Source organism: Eptesicus fuscus, chromosome 22 (assembly GCF_027574615.1).
Source record: "Eptesicus fuscus isolate TK198812 chromosome 22, DD_ASM_mEF_20220401, whole genome shotgun sequence".
In the NCBI taxonomy this organism is placed as follows: Eukaryota; Metazoa; Chordata; class Mammalia; order Chiroptera; family Vespertilionidae; genus Eptesicus; species Eptesicus fuscus.
In genome coordinates, this window is record NC_072494.1 from 34,098,862 (window position 1) to 34,121,350 (window position 22,489).

At 39.4% G+C, this 22,489-nt stretch overlaps 1 protein-coding gene across 1 annotated transcript in view; it reads right to left on the reverse strand.

Moving 5' to 3' along the window:
- CR1 (complement C3b/C4b receptor 1 (Knops blood group)) overlaps positions 1-22,489 on the reverse strand; it is a 158,635-nt gene that overhangs the window by 129,202 nt on the left and 6,944 nt on the right. The window contains exons 9-25 of the mRNA XM_054712264.1: positions 22,150-22,338; positions 21,965-22,064; positions 21,646-21,728; positions 20,499-20,906; positions 19,722-19,898; positions 19,552-19,642; positions 19,182-19,258; positions 17,903-18,310; positions 17,346-17,522; positions 17,185-17,272; positions 16,747-16,829; positions 15,962-16,354; positions 14,709-14,894; positions 13,498-13,686; positions 12,822-12,845; positions 11,738-11,813; positions 8,107-8,191 (exon numbers count right to left, since the gene is read on the reverse strand). Coding sequence (XP_054568239.1) covers positions 8,107-8,191; positions 11,738-11,813; positions 12,822-12,845; positions 13,498-13,686; positions 14,709-14,894; positions 15,962-16,354; positions 16,747-16,829; positions 17,185-17,272; positions 17,346-17,522; positions 17,903-18,310; positions 19,182-19,258; positions 19,552-19,642; positions 19,722-19,898; positions 20,499-20,906; positions 21,646-21,728; positions 21,965-22,064; positions 22,150-22,338 — 2,834 coding nt within the window. The remainder of the gene's footprint in view (positions 1-8,106; positions 8,192-11,737; positions 11,814-12,821; positions 12,846-13,497; positions 13,687-14,708; positions 14,895-15,961; positions 16,355-16,746; positions 16,830-17,184; positions 17,273-17,345; positions 17,523-17,902; positions 18,311-19,181; positions 19,259-19,551; positions 19,643-19,721; positions 19,899-20,498; positions 20,907-21,645; positions 21,729-21,964; positions 22,065-22,149; positions 22,339-22,489) is intronic.

Here is a 22,489-nt window from a genome sequence, read left to right on the forward strand (position 1 = left end):
AGAGTCAGTTCTAGTCATGGAACCTTTGAGGTCTTTTGCCTCTGAGACAAGAACCCCAGATTTCAAAATTATTAGGAACAAGAGTCAGTCATTTCTAAAGCAAGAGTTGGAATGAGTTGTATGGCGAGTGTAGAAATTCCAAATATGAAATGCTGTAGAGTGGGAAGAGGCTTGAAAAGAGATTGTAGCAGATATTTCAGGAAATGTGTGAGCTCTTTTCTCCTCCATTCAGAGCTATGACTCAAAGTGGAGCAAAGATACTCAAGGTGGAAAACTATAATCAGACCCACAATCCAGCAAACCTATCTGACTCAGCACGCATAGCCTTCGATCACGTAAAGATTCCAGAATGCTGTTTTTATTTGTTCCTGCCTACTCAAGTCCCAGCTCCTACCCTCACTCGTTGAGAAAGAACAGCGTCCCAAATGTGAGGTATGTCTTTTCTTTTCCATTACCTTCTCTTTTAAGACTCTACTGCAGGAAATATCTACATTGATTACATCACTTATTGTACCTCCTTTTTAATACGTCTAGTACCATTCTCTCAAGGAACTCTTATCATCCTTTCAAGCTATTCTCAACAGAGAAATGGAAGAAGAAGCCATATCCTAGTAGGCTGATGACTCAATTCCTCAGTCTTACGTCACATGCTATCAGAATACACCACTCATTACCACTTCCTCTGCATTAATTTCCTAACATCTGCTTTCTCTCCTCATTGCTTGAAAGTTTAACTTCTAGCTCACAGCAACCTTCTCCATTCTCCCTGCACTAAGAGCCCTCAGCGATTTGATATTCCCAGCGATGCTATTTTCAAATACCTGCCCTTTCAGCGCCTTCATCTTCTCTGCCAATGGTCTTATCTTTCGTTCTACTCTGCCACTTAAGCCCATGGAAGTACCTTCGATTTTATTCACATTAAGCTCCAGAATTTTGACCATTTCACTGTCCAACCCCCAAATCTGTCCTTCTAGTTTGCCCGGACCCAACCATCTTTGTATTTCTCAGTACCCACAACCCATTGATCTCATCACCATCTTTCAGTCTCACACCCCCTTAGTGTTCTCACTTTCCGCCTTGCCAGGTTAAATTCCGTGGTCCATCGTTGTAATCACCATCTTGCATACATGCTCAGTTTACTTGTCCTTCTCACACTTTATTGGATGCATTAGACGAACAATAATCCTGGTTAGAGTCAATTCTCCATAATTTTGCTCCTATACCCAAGACACTGAATGTGGCTAGAGAAAAACCTGTATCCAGGATGCCTACTTTCTTTAAAGATGGCTCCTTTCAAATGGACCACTGTGATGCTGCTAGGAATCCCTACTGTATTTGCCTAGTCCATTTACTCTATCCTTCTCCTAAACGGCTGTTTCATATTTTTTATATTGACATTGAATGCAGACATCTCCTACATCATTCTCAATCTCTGTTTACACTTTTGCTGCTTTTCTTCAGAGAAAAATAGAAGCAATCCAAGAGAATTTCCACAAACTTCTCTCATCACTTCCCCCAAGGCCTGTATCTGGCCTATATGGCTTCCTTCTCTCCTAGTAGCATGGTTATACTGTTCACCCGTTACCTAAGGCTCACCTCTGAAGCAGTATAGATCATCTGCTCTCACTTTTTCAAAAACATCACTCCAGGAATTCTCCTCTCTCTTCGGTACCACTGTTTCCCCCTTTCTAATAGAGTTTACCTTAATCATGCAGATATGTCATTTCTCTAAAACAGCAGGCATAATCCTTTGTTTTCCTTCTAATGGTTCTTTTGCTTGGAATACTTTCTGACCAGATATCTGTCTGCATGGTTACCTCCCTCACCTGTGGCTGAAGTGTGACCCTTTAATGAACCCTTCATTGGCCACTATTAACAATGGCCTGTCCATTGAACTTTCTTTCCTCTTTCACTGACTTAGATAATTTAAAATATTGTACTTATAACTTTTTATTGGTTTTATTACTATTTGGAAATCTACTTATTGTCTCTCTCCTCAGTAGAATAAAGGCTACCTGGGGACATTTTATCACTGCTATATCCCATGACCTAAAACATTCCTTAGCACACCAAAGAATGTACATAATTATTTGTTGAATGAATGAGTGAAATGATTGAGGGAGCTATGGTTAACTATTTTCTTAGATGCAGCAGTGGTAAAGAGAAGGGTACATCAGTCCTATCCTCGCTCCAACTGTGGGCAGGCAGCTCAGGCCTTGCCATCTGCTAGTTCACTGCCCTCGTCCTAGTAAGTGGTTCAATTGGAGACATGTGACATTTTTTGACAAATTAGAGCTAATGAAGGGACTTTTGAAGGAGTTATTAGAGAGAAGCTCATTGTGCTGGAATGCTAAGCTGACAAGGTGTGTTTGGCCTTGTCAGCAAATACTTTTCCAGTTTTTAGGGAGTGTCGACCACAGAATGAGGCCAGCATGGAAAAGCAGAACCAGGGGGTAGAATAGATTCCTGAGGATGTGATTTGAATGTTTTCCTGTTTTGACTGAAGCCAGCAGTACCTGCGATCTTTTCTGTCATGTGATGCAATAAAATTTTGGTCTAAGCCAGTGTGAGATAAGATTTCTGTGACTTGGAGATGAATGGGTACTAGCTCAATCAGGTTGGCAGGTGGAAAGGAGCCAGCAATGACAGAGGGTATAACTGATGGAGCCATGTCCTGGAAGAAACAGGGAGCGGGGAGAGCAGTGCAGTCTGTGAAAGTGGTCAGTGAAATGGATGGATATAGATAAGCTTAGAGGTGGAGGGAGAGGAACTTGAGAGAGATACCCTGTGATGTTTTCATCTGCTAAGTAAAAGATGGAAAATAGAGATGATGGTAGAAGAGAGTAGATGGTCTGAAGTGCATGAGCAGATAATGTGGAGAAATGAAAATGGCACTCTGAATGAATAATATATGTTGAACAACATCTCACTTCTGGGTATATATCCAACCGAATCGAAAGCAATGTCTTCAGGAGGTATTTACAGCACACCTGTGTTCTAAGCAGTGTTATTTCCACCAGCCACGAGGTGACAACAAGCCAAATGTTCATTGAGAAATAAATGGATAAACAAAATGTATACACATGCAATGATATATCTAGCCTGAATAAGGAAGTACATTCTGGCACATGTTACAACAGGGATGAACCTTGAGGACAACATGCTGAGTAAAATACATGTGTCACAAAAGGAAAATACTGTATGGTTCCCCCTATTTGAAGTACCTAAATTAGTTAAATTCACAGTAACAAAAAGTAAATGGTAGTTGCCAGGGACTGGAGGAAAGGGGGAATGCAGAGTTTTTGTTGAAAGGAAATAGCATTTATTTATTTTTATTTTTTTTATTTTTAATAAATCTTTATTGTTCAGATTATTACAATTGTTTCTCCTTTTTTTCCCCCCATATCTCCCCCTTACCCGGTTCCCTCCCCCCCATTGTCCTTATCCAAAGGTGTATGATTTTTGTCGAGTCTCTTCCCATACCCCCCACACAGACACCCCTTTCCCCCTGAGAATTATCAATCCACTCCCATTCTATGCCTCTGATTCTATTATGTTCACCAGTTTATTCTGTTCCTCAGATTTTTAATACACTTGATTTTTAGAATCACTTGTTGATAGATAAAAATTATGAACAACAAATACTATCTTTATTTTTTTCTTCTTTTTCCTCTTTTTAAAGAATACCTTTCAGCATTTCATATAATACTGGTTTGGTAGTGATGAACTCCTTTAGCTTTTTCTTATCTGTGAAGCTCTTTATCTGCCCTTCAATTCTGAATGATAACTTTGCTGGGTAGAGTAGTCTTGGTTGTAGGTTCTTGTTATTAATCACTTTGAATATTTCTTGCCATTCCCATCTGGCCTGCATAGTTTCTGTTGAGAAATCAGCTGACAGTTGTATGGTGCTCCCTTGTAGGTAACTGTTTTTCTCTTGCTGCTTGTAAGATTCTCTCTTTGTCTTTTGCCCTTGGCATTTTAATTATGATGTGTCTTGGTGTGGTCCTCTTTGGATTCCTCTTATTTGGGGTTCTGTGCACTTCCTGAACTTGTAAGTCTATTTCTTTCACCAGGTGGGGGAAGTTTTCTAACATTATTTCTTCAAATAGGTTTTCAGTATCTTGCTCTCTCTCTTCCTGCACCCCAAAAATTCGGATATTGGTACACTTAAAGCCATCCCGGAGGCTCCTTATGCTATCCTCATACTTTTGGATTCTTCTTTCTTTCCACCTCTCTGGTTGGGTGTTTTTTTTCTTCCTCATATTCCAGATCTTTGGTTTGACTCTTCAGGTGCAGTGGGCTACTCTGTATATTCTTTATTTCAGACAGTGTATGCATAATTTCTGACTGGTCCTTTTCCATTTTTTTGGTATTCTCATTTAGGTCCTTGAAGGTCTCTTCAAATTTCTCAGCGGTTTTAAAAGATTCTTGAGTAACCTTATAAATATGGTTCTGAACACTGTGTCGTCCATTAGTTTGCTTTCATCTATCTCTCCTACTTGTGACATACTTTGATGTCTCCACATTTTGGCTGCCTCCTTGTGTTGATGGAGTGGCTTTGTGTGGTCGGTGACCTATAGGGGCCGGTAGCTCAGCTTCCTCAATCACCCTAGGTGGTCGCTCTTGGTACTCCCCTTTGTGGGCTGAATGGAAAGTCTTGGTGTAGTTAAAAGTCCTGATTGCTGTTGGTACACTGGGAGGAATTGACCTCCAGGCCAATTGGTTGTGAGGGCCTGCTGTGTCTATAATGGAAGAATTGCTGTGCTGGAGACACAGTAGGGCTTTGGTGCTCACTGAGTCTGCCTCTTGAATGTGTCCCTTATGAGAGTGGTTGAAATCTGGTGTCGTCCACACCGACAGAAAAGTCACTCTCACTCTCCGACTGATGGCTGAGAGTCCTGTAGGCATCTGGGTCCCCTGCGTGTCCCCAGAAACTGGAGTTCAGAGTGGTTGGGATTGTTGGTATCACTGGTGGGAATTGATCTCCAAGCCAGTTGGCTGTGAGGATCAGCAGTGTCTCCGCTGGGAGAGCTTCTGTGCTCAGCTTGGATGGGGCGGAGTCTCAGGGTGTCGCAGACAAACTTGGTTTCCATCCATGCTGCCCTAAGAGGGCCGGTTTCTCTGTGCCCTAATCAATGGCTGCGCGCCTCTGAGAGAAGGCAGCTTTCGAGCCTCGCCTGCTGCCTAACAGACCAGTTTCTCCCTGACCGCAGCTGGATTTCAGTGCAGTCAGGAGGTTTTGTTTTTCTCCCAAACGAGAAAGCTAGCCATGCAGCATCTGCTGCCCTCCCTTTCCGTGCTCATGGATCTCCGCACCTCCACAGCTCCTGAGGCTCAGTGTCCCCCTCTCATTTTTTCTCTAGTTGTAGGTTTTCCACTCTGCCAGCTTTCCGGTGGTTCTGGATGGTGTGCTCTCTGTTTTCCAGTTGTAGTTTCAAAATTGTTGTGGTAGGGAACAATTACGTGTTTACCTTATGCCGCCATCTTGGTTTCCTCGCATTTAATTTTTATAACACAGAAAAGTTCTAGAGATCTATTTGTACAACGATGTAAACATACTTAACACTTCTGAACTGTACACTTTAAAAAAAGGGGGTTCCAATGAAAAATTTTATGTTATATACTTTTTATCACAATTTTAAAAAACATGCCAAACAGCATATATAGTCTGAGAGGAGATGGGGAGAGTAATTTTTGGTAGCCAGTGAGCAGGGTTTTATTTTCTCAATAGATTAAATGCTGGAACAGAGAAAATCAACAGCTGGATTTAGAGAGTGGCCAGAGAGAAGAGGGTGGTGATGCGCTGGGGGAAGCTGATAGTTGGACAAATGTAAGAGAAATTCTTGAGAATGAGGGAATTAAGTTTGTGATTTAAGACTTTGGCCAAAAAAACAACAACAAGGTGGTGGTATCTAGAATGCATAAATGTTAAATCACAAACTCTAAAACCCTGATTATGTCTGTATTCAGGAGTTCATTGAATCCAGAAAAATATCACATAAGGCACATTTCTTAAAGATAAAATTTATTCTAATAACAAATGTACATATTATTAAATGACATTTTATAAGCAACCAGAGCTTCTGACAAAACTGCCAATGGAACACCCAAAGTGTAAATTGTACACCAAAACATTACAATTAAAACTTGACTCTCTTAACTTAAAAAAAAAATTGTGCAAATTAGAATTACTGAGTGATTGAGGAAAGGCAAATAAACCAATAAATTCTGCCAAAAAAAAAAAAAAACAGTAACCAAAGGCAATATATTGTGAGAAAAATTCAAGCCAAGTGAAAAAAGAAGTGAAATATTTAATCATATCTGAGGAAAAAACTACTATTACAGTAAAATTGGACTTCCCAACGAAGTTATGCGAATCGTAACCACAGAAAATGCTTCATACTTTGCTTAATTAAAACCTCACTATAACCAAAAGTATGTGGTAACCAAGTATGCTGAATATTAAACAAAAAGAAGAGTCTGCATATAAAAACAGTTCACTTTAGTGCCTTCCTAGAAAAGGTGACTCCTCAGAGCTATGTAATTGCTTATCGCCAAAGCCTGGTTCCAGGCACATCCCAGGTGAGGCTTCAGAAAGTCCTTGAAGAGCAGCTGGCAGTGAAACTGGGCTCCCATCTTTCTCATCAAGCAAGTGTTCCTTGTGCTGCTTGAGAATAAGTGCAAATAGGAAGCTACAGCTTAAGAAATCATTTCAGTGATGTGGCACCCGTACAAAGAGGCTTACTGATATTCAAGTGGTTTCTTTCCAACCCGTGTCCAGCTGCATTCCAAGCAAGAAGGCACACTGAAATAAGAACTCCGGGTGAGGAGGCAGCATGAAGAGCATTGGTACGAATCAAAGCTTAAATAATGGGAATGTTAACATTCTCTGTATAGACCAATTGTAAGTGCTAGAACCAATAAAGCATCAAGCCATAGTCTCATCCTCATTCATTCACACATGCATTGAACAAATACTGATGTAATAGCTTTACTTTGGATCCCCACAGGTTTGGATTTAGAGGTCACTCTGGCATGGCCTCCCCTGTTCTCCTCAACCACATTCTTCTGACTCACCAGCAGCAAATAAACGTTTCTTGCTCCACTGCCACAGAAGTTTTTCTGTGTCTTGCTTATGGTATATAAGCTTATGTGTACCTTATATTTTATTTTACTATAAAAGTTCCAAGAGATCAGAGGTGGTATCTTTATTTTATAGATTATGTAGGATAAAGCTGTTGGAAGTCAGATTTGACCTTGAATTCTACCCTTGCCAATTAATGACCCAAACCTAATTTCCAACTGTCAGCAAATCCTCCGATCACTGTGCTAAAAACGTATGCAGGACCCGACTTCTTCCCATCAGCTTGGTGGTAGCCACTCACAGCTTAAGCCTGGATAATTGTGAGAGAGTCCTCAGTGATTCCCCATTTTCCGCCCTTGGCTTCTTATACTCTATGTTCTTAACATAGCAGTTAAGGTGACCATTAGCTTTTCCACTTAACCATTCCAATGGTTCCCAGCTTAGAATAAACACCAAGTTCATTCAACGACCTAGCATACTCTACATGATGGATCGTCCTCCCCCTCCTCCCCTTCCCTCTCTGATTTCATCTCTGCCACTTTCTCCCTTGGTCAGTCCATAGTAAGCCACACTGGCCACTGCGTGCACACAACACCTTATGATCTTTGCACTTACTGTCCTTTCTTCCTGCAATGTGCTTCCCCCACATGGCTGGCTCCTTACTTCACTCCAATCTTTGCTCAAATGCCATTTTCTTAGTGAAATCTTCCCTTCTGACTACCCTGTCCTCTCTATCCCCTTTTCTTGCTTTATTTGTGTTCATAATACTTCTTATTTATAGTATTCTTAATCACTTTGCTATTTAAGTATTTTTTGAATAGATAGATGAATAAAAATAACAGGAATATTAATTGGCAACATGATCTAATCATGTTAATTTCTATGCAAGATTTTAAAACTGCAATAGAATTAGTACTTAGCACTGTACTTATTGATAAGTAGAATTTGAATAACATTTTGACATAGAAATTAATAAACATTTTAATTTAATTAAATACCTGTTTATTTTCTGGTTAGCTTGCTTGGTTGTATGGATCAATAGAATATACTTCTCGTGTTTCTAAGTGAAGATCTCCTTCTGTAGGGCTTTTATTTGTATAATAATTGCTAAATGGAAGGAGGAAGAAAAAAGTAAAATCTTTACTCATTGGCCATGATTACTATAAAGATGTAACAGTTGTTTTCTTTCCATAATTCACAACACATGATAAGTACTTTTCATGGATGATACTATTTTTAAAATATATTTTTATTGCCCTGGCTGGTTTGGCTCAGTGGATAGAGCGCTGGCCTGAGGACTGAAAGGTCCCAGGTTCAGTTCCGGTCAAGGGCATGTACCTTGGTTGCGGGCACATCCCCAGTAAGAGGTGTGCAGGAGGCAGCTGATCGATGTTTCTCTCTCATCGATGTTTCTAACTCTCTATCCCTCTCCCTTCCTCTCTGTAAAAAATCAATAATATATATTTAAAATATATATATATATTGATTTCAGAGAGGAAGGGAGAGGAAGAGAGAGATGGAAACATCAATGATGAGAGGAAATCACTGATTGGCTGCCTCCTGCATGCCCCCTACTGGGGACCGAGCCTGCAACCCAGGCATGTGCCCTTGACCAGAATCAAACCCAGGACCCTTGAGTCCACAGGCCGAAACTCTATCCACTGAGCCAAACCAGCTAGGGCATGGATGATACTATTTTACTGTACTAAGCAACCTATGAAATAATCACTATAATCCTCAATTTTGGAAAGGCCCATAAAAATAAACGACTTACTAGGTTGCCAAGTGCCCTGATCAAAAGTTGGCATTACACAGCTTTACTTTAGATCCAGGACTCTCAATGACTAATAACTATGACCCCCTATTTGAAAAAAAAAAAATCAAAGCTATTTTTTTAGGACATCATCATAGATTTGCCTTTTGGGGACATAATCTTCAAATCTAACTTAAAAGGAAAATTTTATATTTGATGTTTAATACATAGTCACATACCATTGAAAGCTTTAAATGATTTTAAGTGGATATTTTTATTTTTCCTCTTTGAAAGCACATATACTTTGCTGTGCTTCTAAAACCACTTTGCTGAAATTAGGAAAGGACAAGAAAATGCCATTATTCTACCATGTAGAACTCTGAAATAAAGTATTACAAAATTGCTGGGAAAGAAAGATTACTTCTAGGGTTATTTACAGCATGCCCCTAACTATGGTATTTAAGAGGTCGGATTATAGGAAGATACATTAAGAATGTTATAAAATGGTAATTTTAGGTCAATTTAACATTTAGATTTTATAAAAATATCTTAGATGCCCAAAAAAAGAATAGAATAGTTTCTCCTTCAAATGTTTAGATGGCTTTTATAAATATTTAATTTTGTTACAAGACATCCATTTTAAAGTGATTACCCATCTCATTTGCAAAAAGTACTTAAGGCAGATGAAACGTCTGTATCAACTATAAAAAAATAAATTGAATTTGATTAGAAAATTGAAATAAAACAAGAAGGTGATGCTTAGGAATTTGGTTTAATATAAACATTTGGTTCATATCAATTGAGGCACTTAAATAATAGTATGTAATATAATCATGTTAATAAACTTCATAATAACCTATAATAATAAAATCATAATATGCTAATTAGACCAGACATCCTTCCGGATGTCCTTCCTTCCAGACAAAGCCACAGTGGGCGGGGGCCTTGGCAGAGGCCCCTGGCTGCAGCGGCGGTGGATGGGGGCCGGGCCAAGGCCCTTGCACAAATTTCGTGCATTGGGTCTCTAGTCATGAATATAACTATTTCAGGTTGTAGCATTCCCAAAGGTTGCATATTCTTCTACACATGCTATGTCCTGATAGCAAATTTAGGAAGGAGCGTGAAGGAAAGAGATAGAGACCACATTCTCTACTTATTTAAATTTGTTATTACTCTTGGCTAAAATTATCTTCTAACTTCCTGCGAGGAAGCCATGCAAATGACATCTCTATTTATTTATTTATTTTTTGAGACCTTTTTCTTCCTTGAATTCTGTGCAACAATTGTCTCCTGGCTTTCCTCCTACTTCTGACTGTTTCTTCCCCTCTTGTCTTTTAAGCATACTGTGCTTCTGGAATTGGTCGTCAGCCCCATTTTCACCTTTTAAGTTTATTTTGGTGCCAAGGCTTCCATTGTGATTTAAACGTCACCTATCTGAATTCAGGCCCCTCTCTCCAGTCCTACATCACAAGGGCCACACACTGGCAAGGTCAGCACTGAACTCATCATCTTCCCCCCGAAACCTGCACTTTTCCTCTTTTGGTGAAACGCTGAGACCATCAAATGACCGCCACTTGGCTCATTCTCTGTGCCCCCTTGTCCCTCCTTCCCACAGGACACTCAACCCAGGAATCCTAGGTTCTCCACAGTGAAGATGCGTCCTGCATCTGTTCCATCTCTGGATCCCTGCCACTGCTGCTTCGGCTGATGGCCCAACCCTGTCCCTTCTTTAAAAAATGCGAATCTGAACACACTTTTCTCTTGCTTCAGTTCCTATAGGATAAACCCTAACTCCTCGTTATGGCCTGAAGGCTTTTGATGATCTAGCTCCTGACCACCTTCTTAGAGTCCTCAAATGTCTGTTAAGTGGAACATTAGTTCCAAGAGTTGTTAAACGCATTATGAGAATAAAAAAAAGAGTTGTGTAGTCCAATTAGTTTAGAAAACACTGGTTTAAAAAACATGAAACTGGCTTCTTCATTATAGGACTTTACAGAAAAGCTGCCAATTTCTCACAAATTAATCTATAGACTTAAATGCAATCACAACATGTCTGTTTTTAGAAAATGACAAATGATCTAAAATCACCTGAAAGAACAAACAGAAGAGAATAGAGGGGGAAAATCCTTAAAAAAAAAAGTTATAGTGAGGGGATTCCTGCCCTACCAAATATTATAAGAGTAGAATGCCATACTTATTAAATACAAAGTGATTTTGATAAAGTAGATCAATGAAGCAGAAACACAAAATATGCAAATATATTAATAATTTGATATTTGATCAAGTTAGGACAAACTCTCTGGAAAGTCATTTGGCAATATTTATTATGCATCTTAAAACATCATACACTTATCCCTAGAAATTCTAGAAATCTATGCTCTGGAAATAAGTACATGTATATGAAAAGGTTTATTAAAGGTGTTCATCATATCTTTATTATCAAGATAAATACGGAAGCAACCTAAAATTACCACAATACAGAAATACATGAAACAGAACAATAATGTATTACATAATTAAAAAGAAAGCATGATTTCAAGACACAAAAATATGTACATACGCCAAATGAAAAAAATTAAGGCAGGAGATTATAATGTCAAAATTTCAATTTGAAAAAATAATGTAAGAAAAAGATCAGATAGACTATACCAAAATACCTGCATTTGTTTCCACTTGTCTTTCTGTTTTCTAGAATTTTTATAATGAGTCATTTGAATACATATCATTTAAACATGCGTCCGATATAATTTAAGATCTGCCAGATAGGGCTTCCCATGTGTTGCATAAAATGCCACATTCCAGTTTTCACATTGCTATATTCTTTCAGGTAACTTGTCCTTCCATATTTAGTTGAAGCTTAAACCGTTAGTGAATTTTGGTCCAGCATGCATTGAACTTACCGTTTTCTGTGTTTTGGTAGCAGGTATAAGGTGACAGCAGTCAAGAAGAGAAGAAATAGCAAACCTACAGAAAGACCTAGAAAATAAAACAGCAAGCATCAAATGCCAGGAAAATGTGACCTATATGGTTTTGAAGTGATTCTGGGGCCTATTCCTAGTGGAGGGGAATATGGTATGTTACTTTTATACTTATCGTTTCTGAGCCATATAAATATTGAATTCCTAAATAATGATACTTGGGGTTAAGGTTTTTCTGATTCAATCTAGTCCACATTTAATCTAAAGCACCAAGAATTTCACCACATGATTCCAAGCAAGCTCTGTGGGGCTTTTCTATTCCTTTCAGTTTTATTAGTAATATTCCAGTCACTGGGGTAAAATTAGAAGCTCAGAAGACCAGGATCCTACAATTTTGTATAACATCTGACTGTCAGTTGTGAACTAGTTTTTCTACTGTAAAATAAGCCAGCCTATTCTTATAATGCCAAATCATGCTAAAGACTAGGAGTTAATGTAAACTAAACTTTCAACTTAAAAACTGAGAATAGCTGGATGTTCTAATTATTTATTCAACTCTATCCAAAAGTGACAGCTTGTAATGTGAAGGGCACATTAAAAATTCCATAAACACCAAAAAAGATAAATTTCTTATGAGTCCAAGAAAAAAAATTAGTAATACTCAGGCAGGATACAAGACCTCAAATTTTATATAAATTTTTACAAAATATCACTTGATCAAATTCATGAAAACTAACAGAGATACTACCCTCTAAAGTAGTTAGGTGTAAAGGGTTTGATGTCTCAAATTGTTTTGCAACGATAATAGTAATGTGTTGGATATATGTAGGTAGAGAGATATAAATGGGTTAAAGCAAATGTAGCAAAATATAAACAATTGGTAAATATAGTTAAATTATATATCGGAGCTTTTATTACAATATTTTTGTAACTTTTCTTTAAGTTTGAAATTATTTCAAAATATGAAATTAAAAATAAAATAATGACCTAAAACAGTTCAAAATTTTTTAAAGTTTATTTTAAAAAGATCATTAGAACATTTTTTTAAGTAATTAAGAGAACTTACCACCAACAAGAGGAGTGAGTGAACCTAAGGAGAATCCAAAATCATGAACATATTAGTCTAGTTGCATGATTCAATGAAGTCCAAAGACACATGGCAATGTCTGAAGTTCGCATTCTCTCTAAGTTATCACTCCTATCTCTCGCATTCTACTTAAAAAATTAATTGGAACCTTAACTCTACCCACTCTTCCTTCATTTTTTATATAACAACTCATTGGACTTTAAACATATTTTCACTTTAATTAAGTGGGAGTAGTTCACCAAATAAAAAACCAATATACTCAGTATAACCAGGGATTTCTTGGGTTAGAATGCAAATATTAAGTGTTATAACTGATTTGTTAACATATTTTTTGAGGCCCCTGTCAAATCATTAAGCACTGATAAATCAAGATATAGCAATAAGGAAAGTCGCAGCAGCAACTTCTTACAAAATGTAATGTTAGTTTTGCACCTTTTAAGTTAGTGTTCCTCTACTTTCTTTCTTTACTTCCCTCATCCTCCGAAAAAGTTTTGCTTCTTCTAGATTAGACAACCAACTTCAAATCTATCCATTGTATCACTGGTTACAGGCCTATGTCAATTTAAAATCCAGGAGTCCTTAACATTGAGGGTATGATACCCCTTACTGTCTTCTCTCTAGTGAGACAAGTATCAACTAAGTCCCTTGTGCTTACCTTGTGATTTGCAAACAGCCAGGGGAGGGTTCCATCCATGATCCTCCAGGCACTGGCTCTGGGGACTGCCTTCCAGAGTATATCCCTCTTCACACTCCAAATTAACAACTGCTCCATGCTTATACTTTTTCCCAGACACCAGCCCCTTCTGGATTCCATTCATATACTCTGGGGAGCTACAGTTTACCTCTGAAATGAAAGGAATCTAATTTACTAATGAAGTCGATACGGCTCTTAATGGAAAGTTTTATGAAACCATTAACTTAGTTCATTCTCAGTAAATACAGCCTCCTTGAAATAACAAAAAAATAACCTAGGTAGAGTCTTTCAGTGTCAGCCATCTATTTCAATAACCTCTAGGTAACTTAAGCCTATTATTTTCCTTCCTTGTGCTTTAGTTTCTAACTAATAGCCGATTAATGTTAATGACTTGTTAGGGCTAAATGGATACAAATTCTAAATTACTGTTTTATCAGTATCGACTCTTACTCTCCAATTCTTCAGACACGTACATACTTCCTCTTTCCTTCTTTCATCTCTTCAGTGTAGGGGTCAGTACTGTGAGATTTTGGATATGAATCCTGACTTTAGGACTTCCTAATGTGTGACCTTGGGAAAGTTATAAATCTCTTCATTCTACTGAGACCTCATCTCTAGTATAGGAATAATAATGGCCCCACCTTCATATGATTCTCAAAAAGATTAAATGACAATGCACTCAAAATGCAGTGCACAGTATCAGACATACAGCAAAAAGTGCTCAACAAATATTACATATTAACTCAATTCTCATATTCCATATGCTTAATGAAACATAAAAAATATACCCATAATCCTACCATCACTCAAAGGAAATACACTGAAAAAATCATTGTGCTTTTTCATTAGTATTTTGCCAGATGCATACTTATAATATCTACAATCACAGTGTAACTTCAATCTACACTTTGGTTGTTTAATTTACATAAGCATTTCCATTTTCTATATTTAAATGACTTCATAAGTGATCACTCAACAGAGACTACACTCTAAGTCATTTTTCTTATTCTGTGGTATTTAGATAAACTACATGTATTAATCCAAGGGAATACATTTAATTAAATTATCTAATTGAGGCATTTATTTGGTGACATTAAGCTGAAAGTACCTAACCGCATATATTTATTTGGGACAAATCAGAGTTAAAAAAAAAAAAAAGATAGATAATGCACCTTTACAAAAAGGGGCAGGTTGGCTCCAGGTACCCTCGTGTGTGCAAATGAGGAGTGCCTCTCCCACCAGCAGGTAGCCTTCGTCACAGCTGTACACGACTGACATTCCAGGAGAAAATCGAGCTATCTCGCCACCAGTATGATTCCCATTGGACATGTTAAATGGAGGTTGACATCCTACGAAGGCTTAAACACCAATAAAAAAGGGTCTTTAATTTAGTACAGAGGAACACATAGCCAACACTATCTGTGAGTGAGAGCCATACAGGAAGAATGCAGGCAACGAGCCAACCAATGGGTATCTAGTAATATCCATTCCACACAAACCCAGCAGTACTGGACAGAGATGTCCACTGCCTACATATGTTGTATATGACCTGAAGAAAAATGTCAAAAGTAAGATAATGAAACATCAATGGTTGCAGCCCACAATTGTACTCTATCAGCCAATAGTGTTCTTTCATTTCCCCTTTAAATAGCAGAAAGGTTGTAGTCGAAGGGTCACACAAGTAGCCAGGGAGTGAAGCCACCAGACATGACTAAAGGGAAAGAACGCGCCCTTCTACAAATGACAGCCAAAGCCCAATTCAAGCAACCGTTGCCTTTCAGGAAAGCAGAGGGGGCCCTCACTGAATCATAGGTTCAACATTGATCTTGGGCTTGGACATGGGTTTCACTTAAAGAGAGACTACTGTGTTGGCCAAAGAGAACAGTTCTGGTCAGTTGAATTCAGTTCTTGGGTCATTAATTGCCAGTCCCTGTTGTACATAGTCACCTGGTCACTGACAAGAGTAAAACTAAATGATAACTAAAATAAAGGATAACTAAAATGACAAGAAAGACAATTAACTGGGTCTGAAGGCCAGCTTCATGTCTCCGAACACTCAAAGTTCTCTAACTGGTATTATAGCCTTAAATATAAAATTATCAAGCAATATTACTGCCAACATTTGCCCCCAAAAATGATAAGTACATTTTTATTATTCAAATTTAAGAAAAATAATAAATTTTATAGAAGCCATCACTTCAGAAGTTAACCATAATCCTTTCCTGTACTTTTGCTCAACTGACTTAGTAAGGAAGGGGGGCAAGGGGGAGAATTCACTGAGAGGATAAGGCTGGTGTCTTAACAAAACACTATCATTGTCTTAGCATTTACACACTTTTCTTTAGCTCAAATGGCAAGTGCAGATTCAAAAAACATTTCCTTATTCTAAGCAACATCCCATAGTTAACTTCTTAAAATAACTTACCCTTTCTGATACAAGTTGGTATACCTGGCACCCATTTGTTATTGATATGGCACCTAATCAAGTCACTGCCATTCATGATGAAACCATGGTTGCAGGCAACATATACAATGTCATTGTGGGAATACGATGAACGGGTTTTATTCAGCGTGTATCCATGTTTGACTTCTGGGTTAGGGCAGTAGGCCACAGGAGGCTGTTTTAAGCACCGTGGGGGAGGTCCACTCCAAGATCCATGTCCTTGAGAATCACTTATGCATCGTATGTTTCTCTTTCCCAGAAGAGAGAATCCGTGGTCACATTCATAAGAGATTTCCATTCCATAAAGAAACTGTTCTGCCATCACACCTGTGTGCCTCCCGTTGTCAATCACCAGTGGAGGTGGGCAGTGAATAGCTGCAGAAGAGATTCGGGAAAGGCGGCTTCAGCTAGTGTACCAAGGCGGACAGTCATCATTCGGATGCAAATAAAACTATGTGACTGCATGTATGAAACATAACCATACAATTATTTAGCTTTACAATCTGCATTGTGTTCTCATCAAAACAGCTTTATTAACATTTAAGATTATGTGAATAATACATACTCATTCCAAAATTTTTTAAAATAAGCTGTAACTATAGGCTATATTTGTGTATGTTTTTAAAATCTTAAACAATTAGCAGATAGTTAATACTTAGTTCCTACTTGACAACTTTGGAAGTAGTTACTGGTATAAGCTACTTCTTATGGGGCCTGCCCTCTCTAACCCCCAACCACCTCACTTATAACTTTAATTTCTCTCTTACCTTCACAGAGTGGAATCCTTTGGAACCAAACCCCATTCTCAGCATCTTCACACTTCTGATAAGTATGCCCAGTCAGCTGATACCTAGAGAGAGATTATAATACATTTCTTTTTCCCAATATCACGTCTCTGAAACCTCGCCTCCTCACACAACAAATACAGAGGAACTCCTACGTAAGAACTTCGGTACAGAGGAATTAAAACCCTTGACCCTCCCAGTAAGCAAACTTCTTTAGATGAGAGTTGCTCACAGCAAAGCCATTTCCATGCCAAAAAAGAACTAACAAGTCAGAGATGCTACTTAGACTTTTGGAACCTCCTATTCTCTGTGAGTGTGGCAACGAGGAACCTCAACAAGAGTCACCAAGACAAGCTGAGGGTGGAACCAACGCACTAAACAAAGGGGAGCCCCACTCTGGATGGATCATCTCACACTCACCCATCCGGACAGGATCTATTCACTAGAACCACATGCGAATCCGCTGGAAGCTCTTGAACATCTTCTCCCGCAGGCTGACATGGCGCTTCTAGAGGAGCACAGCTGGAGTTACTCACACATGCTTGCTATCAAAGGGAAAGGCGACTCTAGAGCTAAAGTACCTTCACACCGAGGGGCAGAAGGACTCCAGTTTCCGGAAGGCATACAGTGAATGGATTTGTTTCCCACAAGCGAGTAGCCAGGGTCACAGGTGTAGTCTACAGTCATCCCAGAGACAAAGAGGACCCCATTTCCACCCGTATGCCGACCGTGGTGCAGCCCGGAAGGTGGCTGGCAGTCTGAAGAAAAAACTTCCCACATAAATACCAACAAAAGGAGAATTTATACGCAAGAACATAAAGAGTGCAACATTTGACAACAGACAATCTTCAGCATTTTAGCCAATGATCATAAAGCTCTAATTCATTACTGAATGCTTTCTGCTTGTTTGAAAGAACTAGACTTCTATAAACAGGTCCTCTCAGTATCTACCCTGAATATATTCTGGATACAAGAGCCATTCACATAATGAACATACACAACACACATGGAACATTGTTACAGATGAAAGAAACAGGGTAGTGATCTGTGTCCCATTGACTTTTCCCATGAGTGTAGTTTTGGATGGGAGATGAGAATAATAAGTAAATACCTTGTTTTCCCCCATTGGGTTGTTTACCTTTTTCACAAATGGGTAATTCAGGATCCCAGGTGTTATTGGCTTTGCAACGAATCTCACTGCTGCCCTTCAAAGTAAATCCTTCATCACACTTGACTGTCACACTGTCGTTGTAGACATATGGGGCTTCCTTGCCTGATATCTGGTATCCATTTTCAATGTGGGCACGTGAGCACTGAACAGCAGGGAGGGAAAGTTTGCAGAGAGGAGCAGGGCCACTCCAGATGCCCCTCTCCTGATCATTGGTTGTACAACGGATGGTGCTCTCCCCAATGAGGTTGAATTCTACGCCTTTCTCTGGCCCAGGGTTACATGAATAAGTGACTGTGGTTCCATATGGAAAGTCTTCTGAGGAACTCCGTGTGTGTGTCCCATTGTAGATAACAGGGGGCGGTGGGCAGGTGATTTCTGGAGAGATGAGAAGTGACTATATAATTCTGTTTCAGTATTAGACACCATAGAAGAGAAAGGAAGCTGGTTATAAAACTGTTGTTATCACATTTCCTGGAGGATATGGGTGAGTTTTGATGATATGAGTTGTATCAAAGCTCTTATGTGTACACAATTCAATTTAAGCAGGTTTCATAGCAAACATTTTTATAATGGAAATCTTTGTTAAAAGTGAACATGTATATCAATATCATATAGCGAGGGAGTAAAGGCCAATAGTAAATTATTAATTAAAGCAATAAATCTTTTTTAAATAAACAATAGATGAATAAAAGGCACAGGGACACAGAATTAAGCCTTTTTTTTGTTTGTTTCATCCTTGTGCGGAGGTTGATAGTTGAGCCAAGAATATTTATTGTTGATTGAGTATCTACTTACTGACACACAATTTTATCATTTAAAAAGTAGAGATAATACCATTTAGGTAAAATAACTTTGAAGTCTGCAATCTTAAGCTAAATTTATAAATGAGGGGCTAAAATTTCAAAGAAGTTGCATAAATCACCCAAGATCATATGAAGCCATAGATACAGAATAAGAGATCAGATCCCACACCAATCTCCTTTTTCTCCCCAAACTATAGCTTACCCGACATTAAACATGGTGGCTCATATACTCACTGCTTTCATCATTTCATACACTTAAATTATAAAAGAGGATCAGTGACTGAACACATATAAATTAAGTGGTTGCTATGCTTTGAAGTGGATAGAGATGACAGTACAAAGACAGAAAAACTTGACAGTCTTTGGAACAGAGGCTAATATTCTTATTCCAACAACACAGCCTAAAAGAGAAATCTCCCAGGGCATACATAGGTGTCACTCACCTATACAAAGACGAATCTCCATAAACCAAGGAATGGTGCCTTCACACAGCTGATAAACACTCTCACCTAACCGGGTCCTAGAGATAGAGTCACATCATTTTGCCATCTAGTGACCATTAAACTAAGCAAGAGCTATTGGCTCAAAAGCAGACTCACCACTTCCAGGACAAGAAGCAATACGAAAAGAATGTAGCCAGCATCAGCTCCATCACCCTTGCACAGGCATAGTTCCCATACATGGAAAACTAGCACGATTAGCACTTCCATGGACACGGGCCAGGGAAGGATCTTTGAGGTAAACTCTTACACAGAGCTTGCAGTATGCACTGATAAGCCAGACCCAGTTCAGGCTGAGCCAGCACTCACTCACCCTTCAACGCAAGAAGATTTAACAGCTGGTCTAATCAATCGATCCTGGGGTTTTTTATAGAGAAACTTTCCTATAGGTTCACACTCTGCCACTAAGAAAAAGAGACTAAGATGAGAAATCAACTCAAACAATCTCAAAACTACAAAACATCTGCATGCAAGTCCTGATACCTTTGCATTTGGGGAGAGTGGGTGTCCACACGCCCTCAGAGGTACAATGTATGGATTCTTCGCCCACCAGCACATAACCAGGGTCACAGCTATATTTTATGGATGCTCCAGGCTCAAAGCGGATCCTGTGTCTATCTTCCTTTTGCCCATTGAGGATTTTAGGAGGGGCTTGGCAATCTACAGGAAAGAAAAAAGTTTTATTGTACAAACAACAGCAACAGGGAGAAACAGCCAAAGAAATGGGTATTAATGCTATAATTCCTCTCTGGTGGCAGCTGTGTGATGCAGAAGGTCTCTTACAGCCCATTTTGGGGTAATTTTAGATCAGCGTTTCATGATCTTTTCCTCTTCTTTGCACTTAAGCTGCTGCAGATTTTGTTCTGTTTCCACTCAGTGCTTTACCTCCACTCATTTCTTCCTTTCTTAAGGAATCACCTCATATGTTCTCAATGGGAGATTCTAATGTACCCATGGAATGGGGGCTTTGATGACTTTCCTTTTAAGAAATCAGTATTAACACAAACAAATATTTTTCCCATAAAGAAATGGGCAACTTAGTGGTTCCTAATGTTATTTTTCCCAAGGACACTTCTACAAAATGAACAATCGGTGGGTGTAGTGTTAAAAAGCCTTCTACATAATTTATAAACACCATACATATTGAAGAACTGAAGTGACTGCAAACTGGAAAATAACCTGTTTATACCCAAATCCCTACCTATAATTCATAGAAAATACAAAATCAGTAGAATCTTTTCTTGGTACTGGAACACTCACCCTTTTCACAGACTGGTGCAGGTGGCTCCCATGTGCCTCGGGCACTACACCTTATTCTCTCGCTACCTTTCAAGGTGAAGCCAGACCAGCAAGCAAATGCCACAGTGTCATTATATGAATATTGATCTTTCTGCCCAGACGATATTTGGCCTCTTAGGATCTGGGGAGGTGGACAATGAATTCCAGGAGTAGAAAGTTCACAGCGTGGGGCAGGACCACTCCAGTCCCCAGTCTTCTGACTATCAGTGGTACAACGGAGAGTGCTATTCCCAATCAGGATGAAGTCCACTCCTATCTCTGGGCCTAGGTCACAAGTGTAAGTGACTGTGCTTCCGTATGGGAAGTTCACTGAAGGGTTGCCTGTATGTCTTCCATTGAGAATAGGAGGAGGTGGTGGGCAAAGGATTTCTAGAGAAACGAGAGAGAAATGACAAGGTTGCAGCTGTACTACACACAAGAAACCCTGAGGCTTGATGCCATTCTCACCTCCCAGGTTCAGGGACCTAGAATATTTGAATCGCTGATAAACCATCAAGGCAGCTATCTCTGTATATAAAAGCCTAAGTGAACGTTATGACTGAACAACAGAATGACTGGAATGATGGGTGGCTATGACTCAACTGCCCCCTCGTGGTCAGTGTGCTCCCACAGCCAACCTCCCTATGGCTGGCCAACCTCCTGCGGTCCCTCCCCCCATTTCTCCCCCTGGCCAGCAGGCCCTGATTGGGTCTGGGCAAGATAGCCCCGATTGGCCCTGAGTGCCAGCCAGGCCGAGGGACCCCACCCATGCACAAATTTGTGCACCAGGCCTCTGGTAACAATATAATTTAAAAAGTATATCTTGCCGATCCTTGGATTTCTGTTACTGAATATGCTAGCTCATTTATGTGCCTGGCCTGGCTTACAAGTCTACTTACTTCTAGAGAAAGAAAAGCCTCGGAAGCCTGTTTTACTTGAATAAGCAGAAAATAGAGAGGTAACTGAAGGATGCTTCAGTTATAACCCTTAAAGATGTCTAGGAGAGATATTTGCTCTATAAGGTTCTGTATAGTGATAACTGAATCAAAATCTTTTAGTTAAAAGAATGCAGTGCCCTGTTGAGCCTCAGATAAGTAACTAGGTTCAAACCACAGTTTGTATAACCTACCTTCACATATTGGCATCTTGGTCCATAAAGCTCTCTGTCCAGCTATTACACACTGACTAGAAGGTTGGCCTCGTAATCGATATCTGGAGACAGAGGGTGGTCATTCAGAACTATTAGACAGTTGCTGATATGGATCAATAATCTCTACTTAAAGCTCAATACAAACTCATTTAATTTGTGTGCATCAACCCTTATTAGCATTATTTCTCATAACCTCACCCCCGGCTCTCCATAGATCCTCACAGAGGAGCCTTCACAGGTCATACCACGCACGGAGAAGCCCAGTGAGTTAAATCTCCTAGGTCCTCCAGACACTCACCCTTCATTACAGGAAAGGGTCACAGTCACGCCAACCCGACGACTTGCAGGCCCCTTTATCTGCCCATTGAGCAATGGTCCTGGAGCGTCACACTGTGCCTCTATGGAAACAAGCTAAAGATGCTCAACGCACGGCCAATAACATAATAGCCTAGTTTCTGAAAGTTGATTGTAAATTTGGGGTACCTTCACATTGTGGGGTGACTGCACTCCAGACTCCTGAAGACAAACAATGGATGGTCTTTCCTCCAACAAGCAAGTAGCCAGGTTCACAGCTGTAAGTCACAGACAGTCCAGGGACAAAGAGGCCAACATTCTCTGCTGTGTGATGTCCATTGGGGATCATGGGAAGTGGTGGACACTCCAGGGGGAAATCTTTACACACACACATTAGAAGAAAAGGCCATCAGATGACACATCCTTCACAATCGAGATTTTGACATAGTACATTCATCCAACTAAATGACACATTATCTGTGGTAACGAGTCATCATAAATTTCAACTCAATCTTTAAAACAAGTGTGA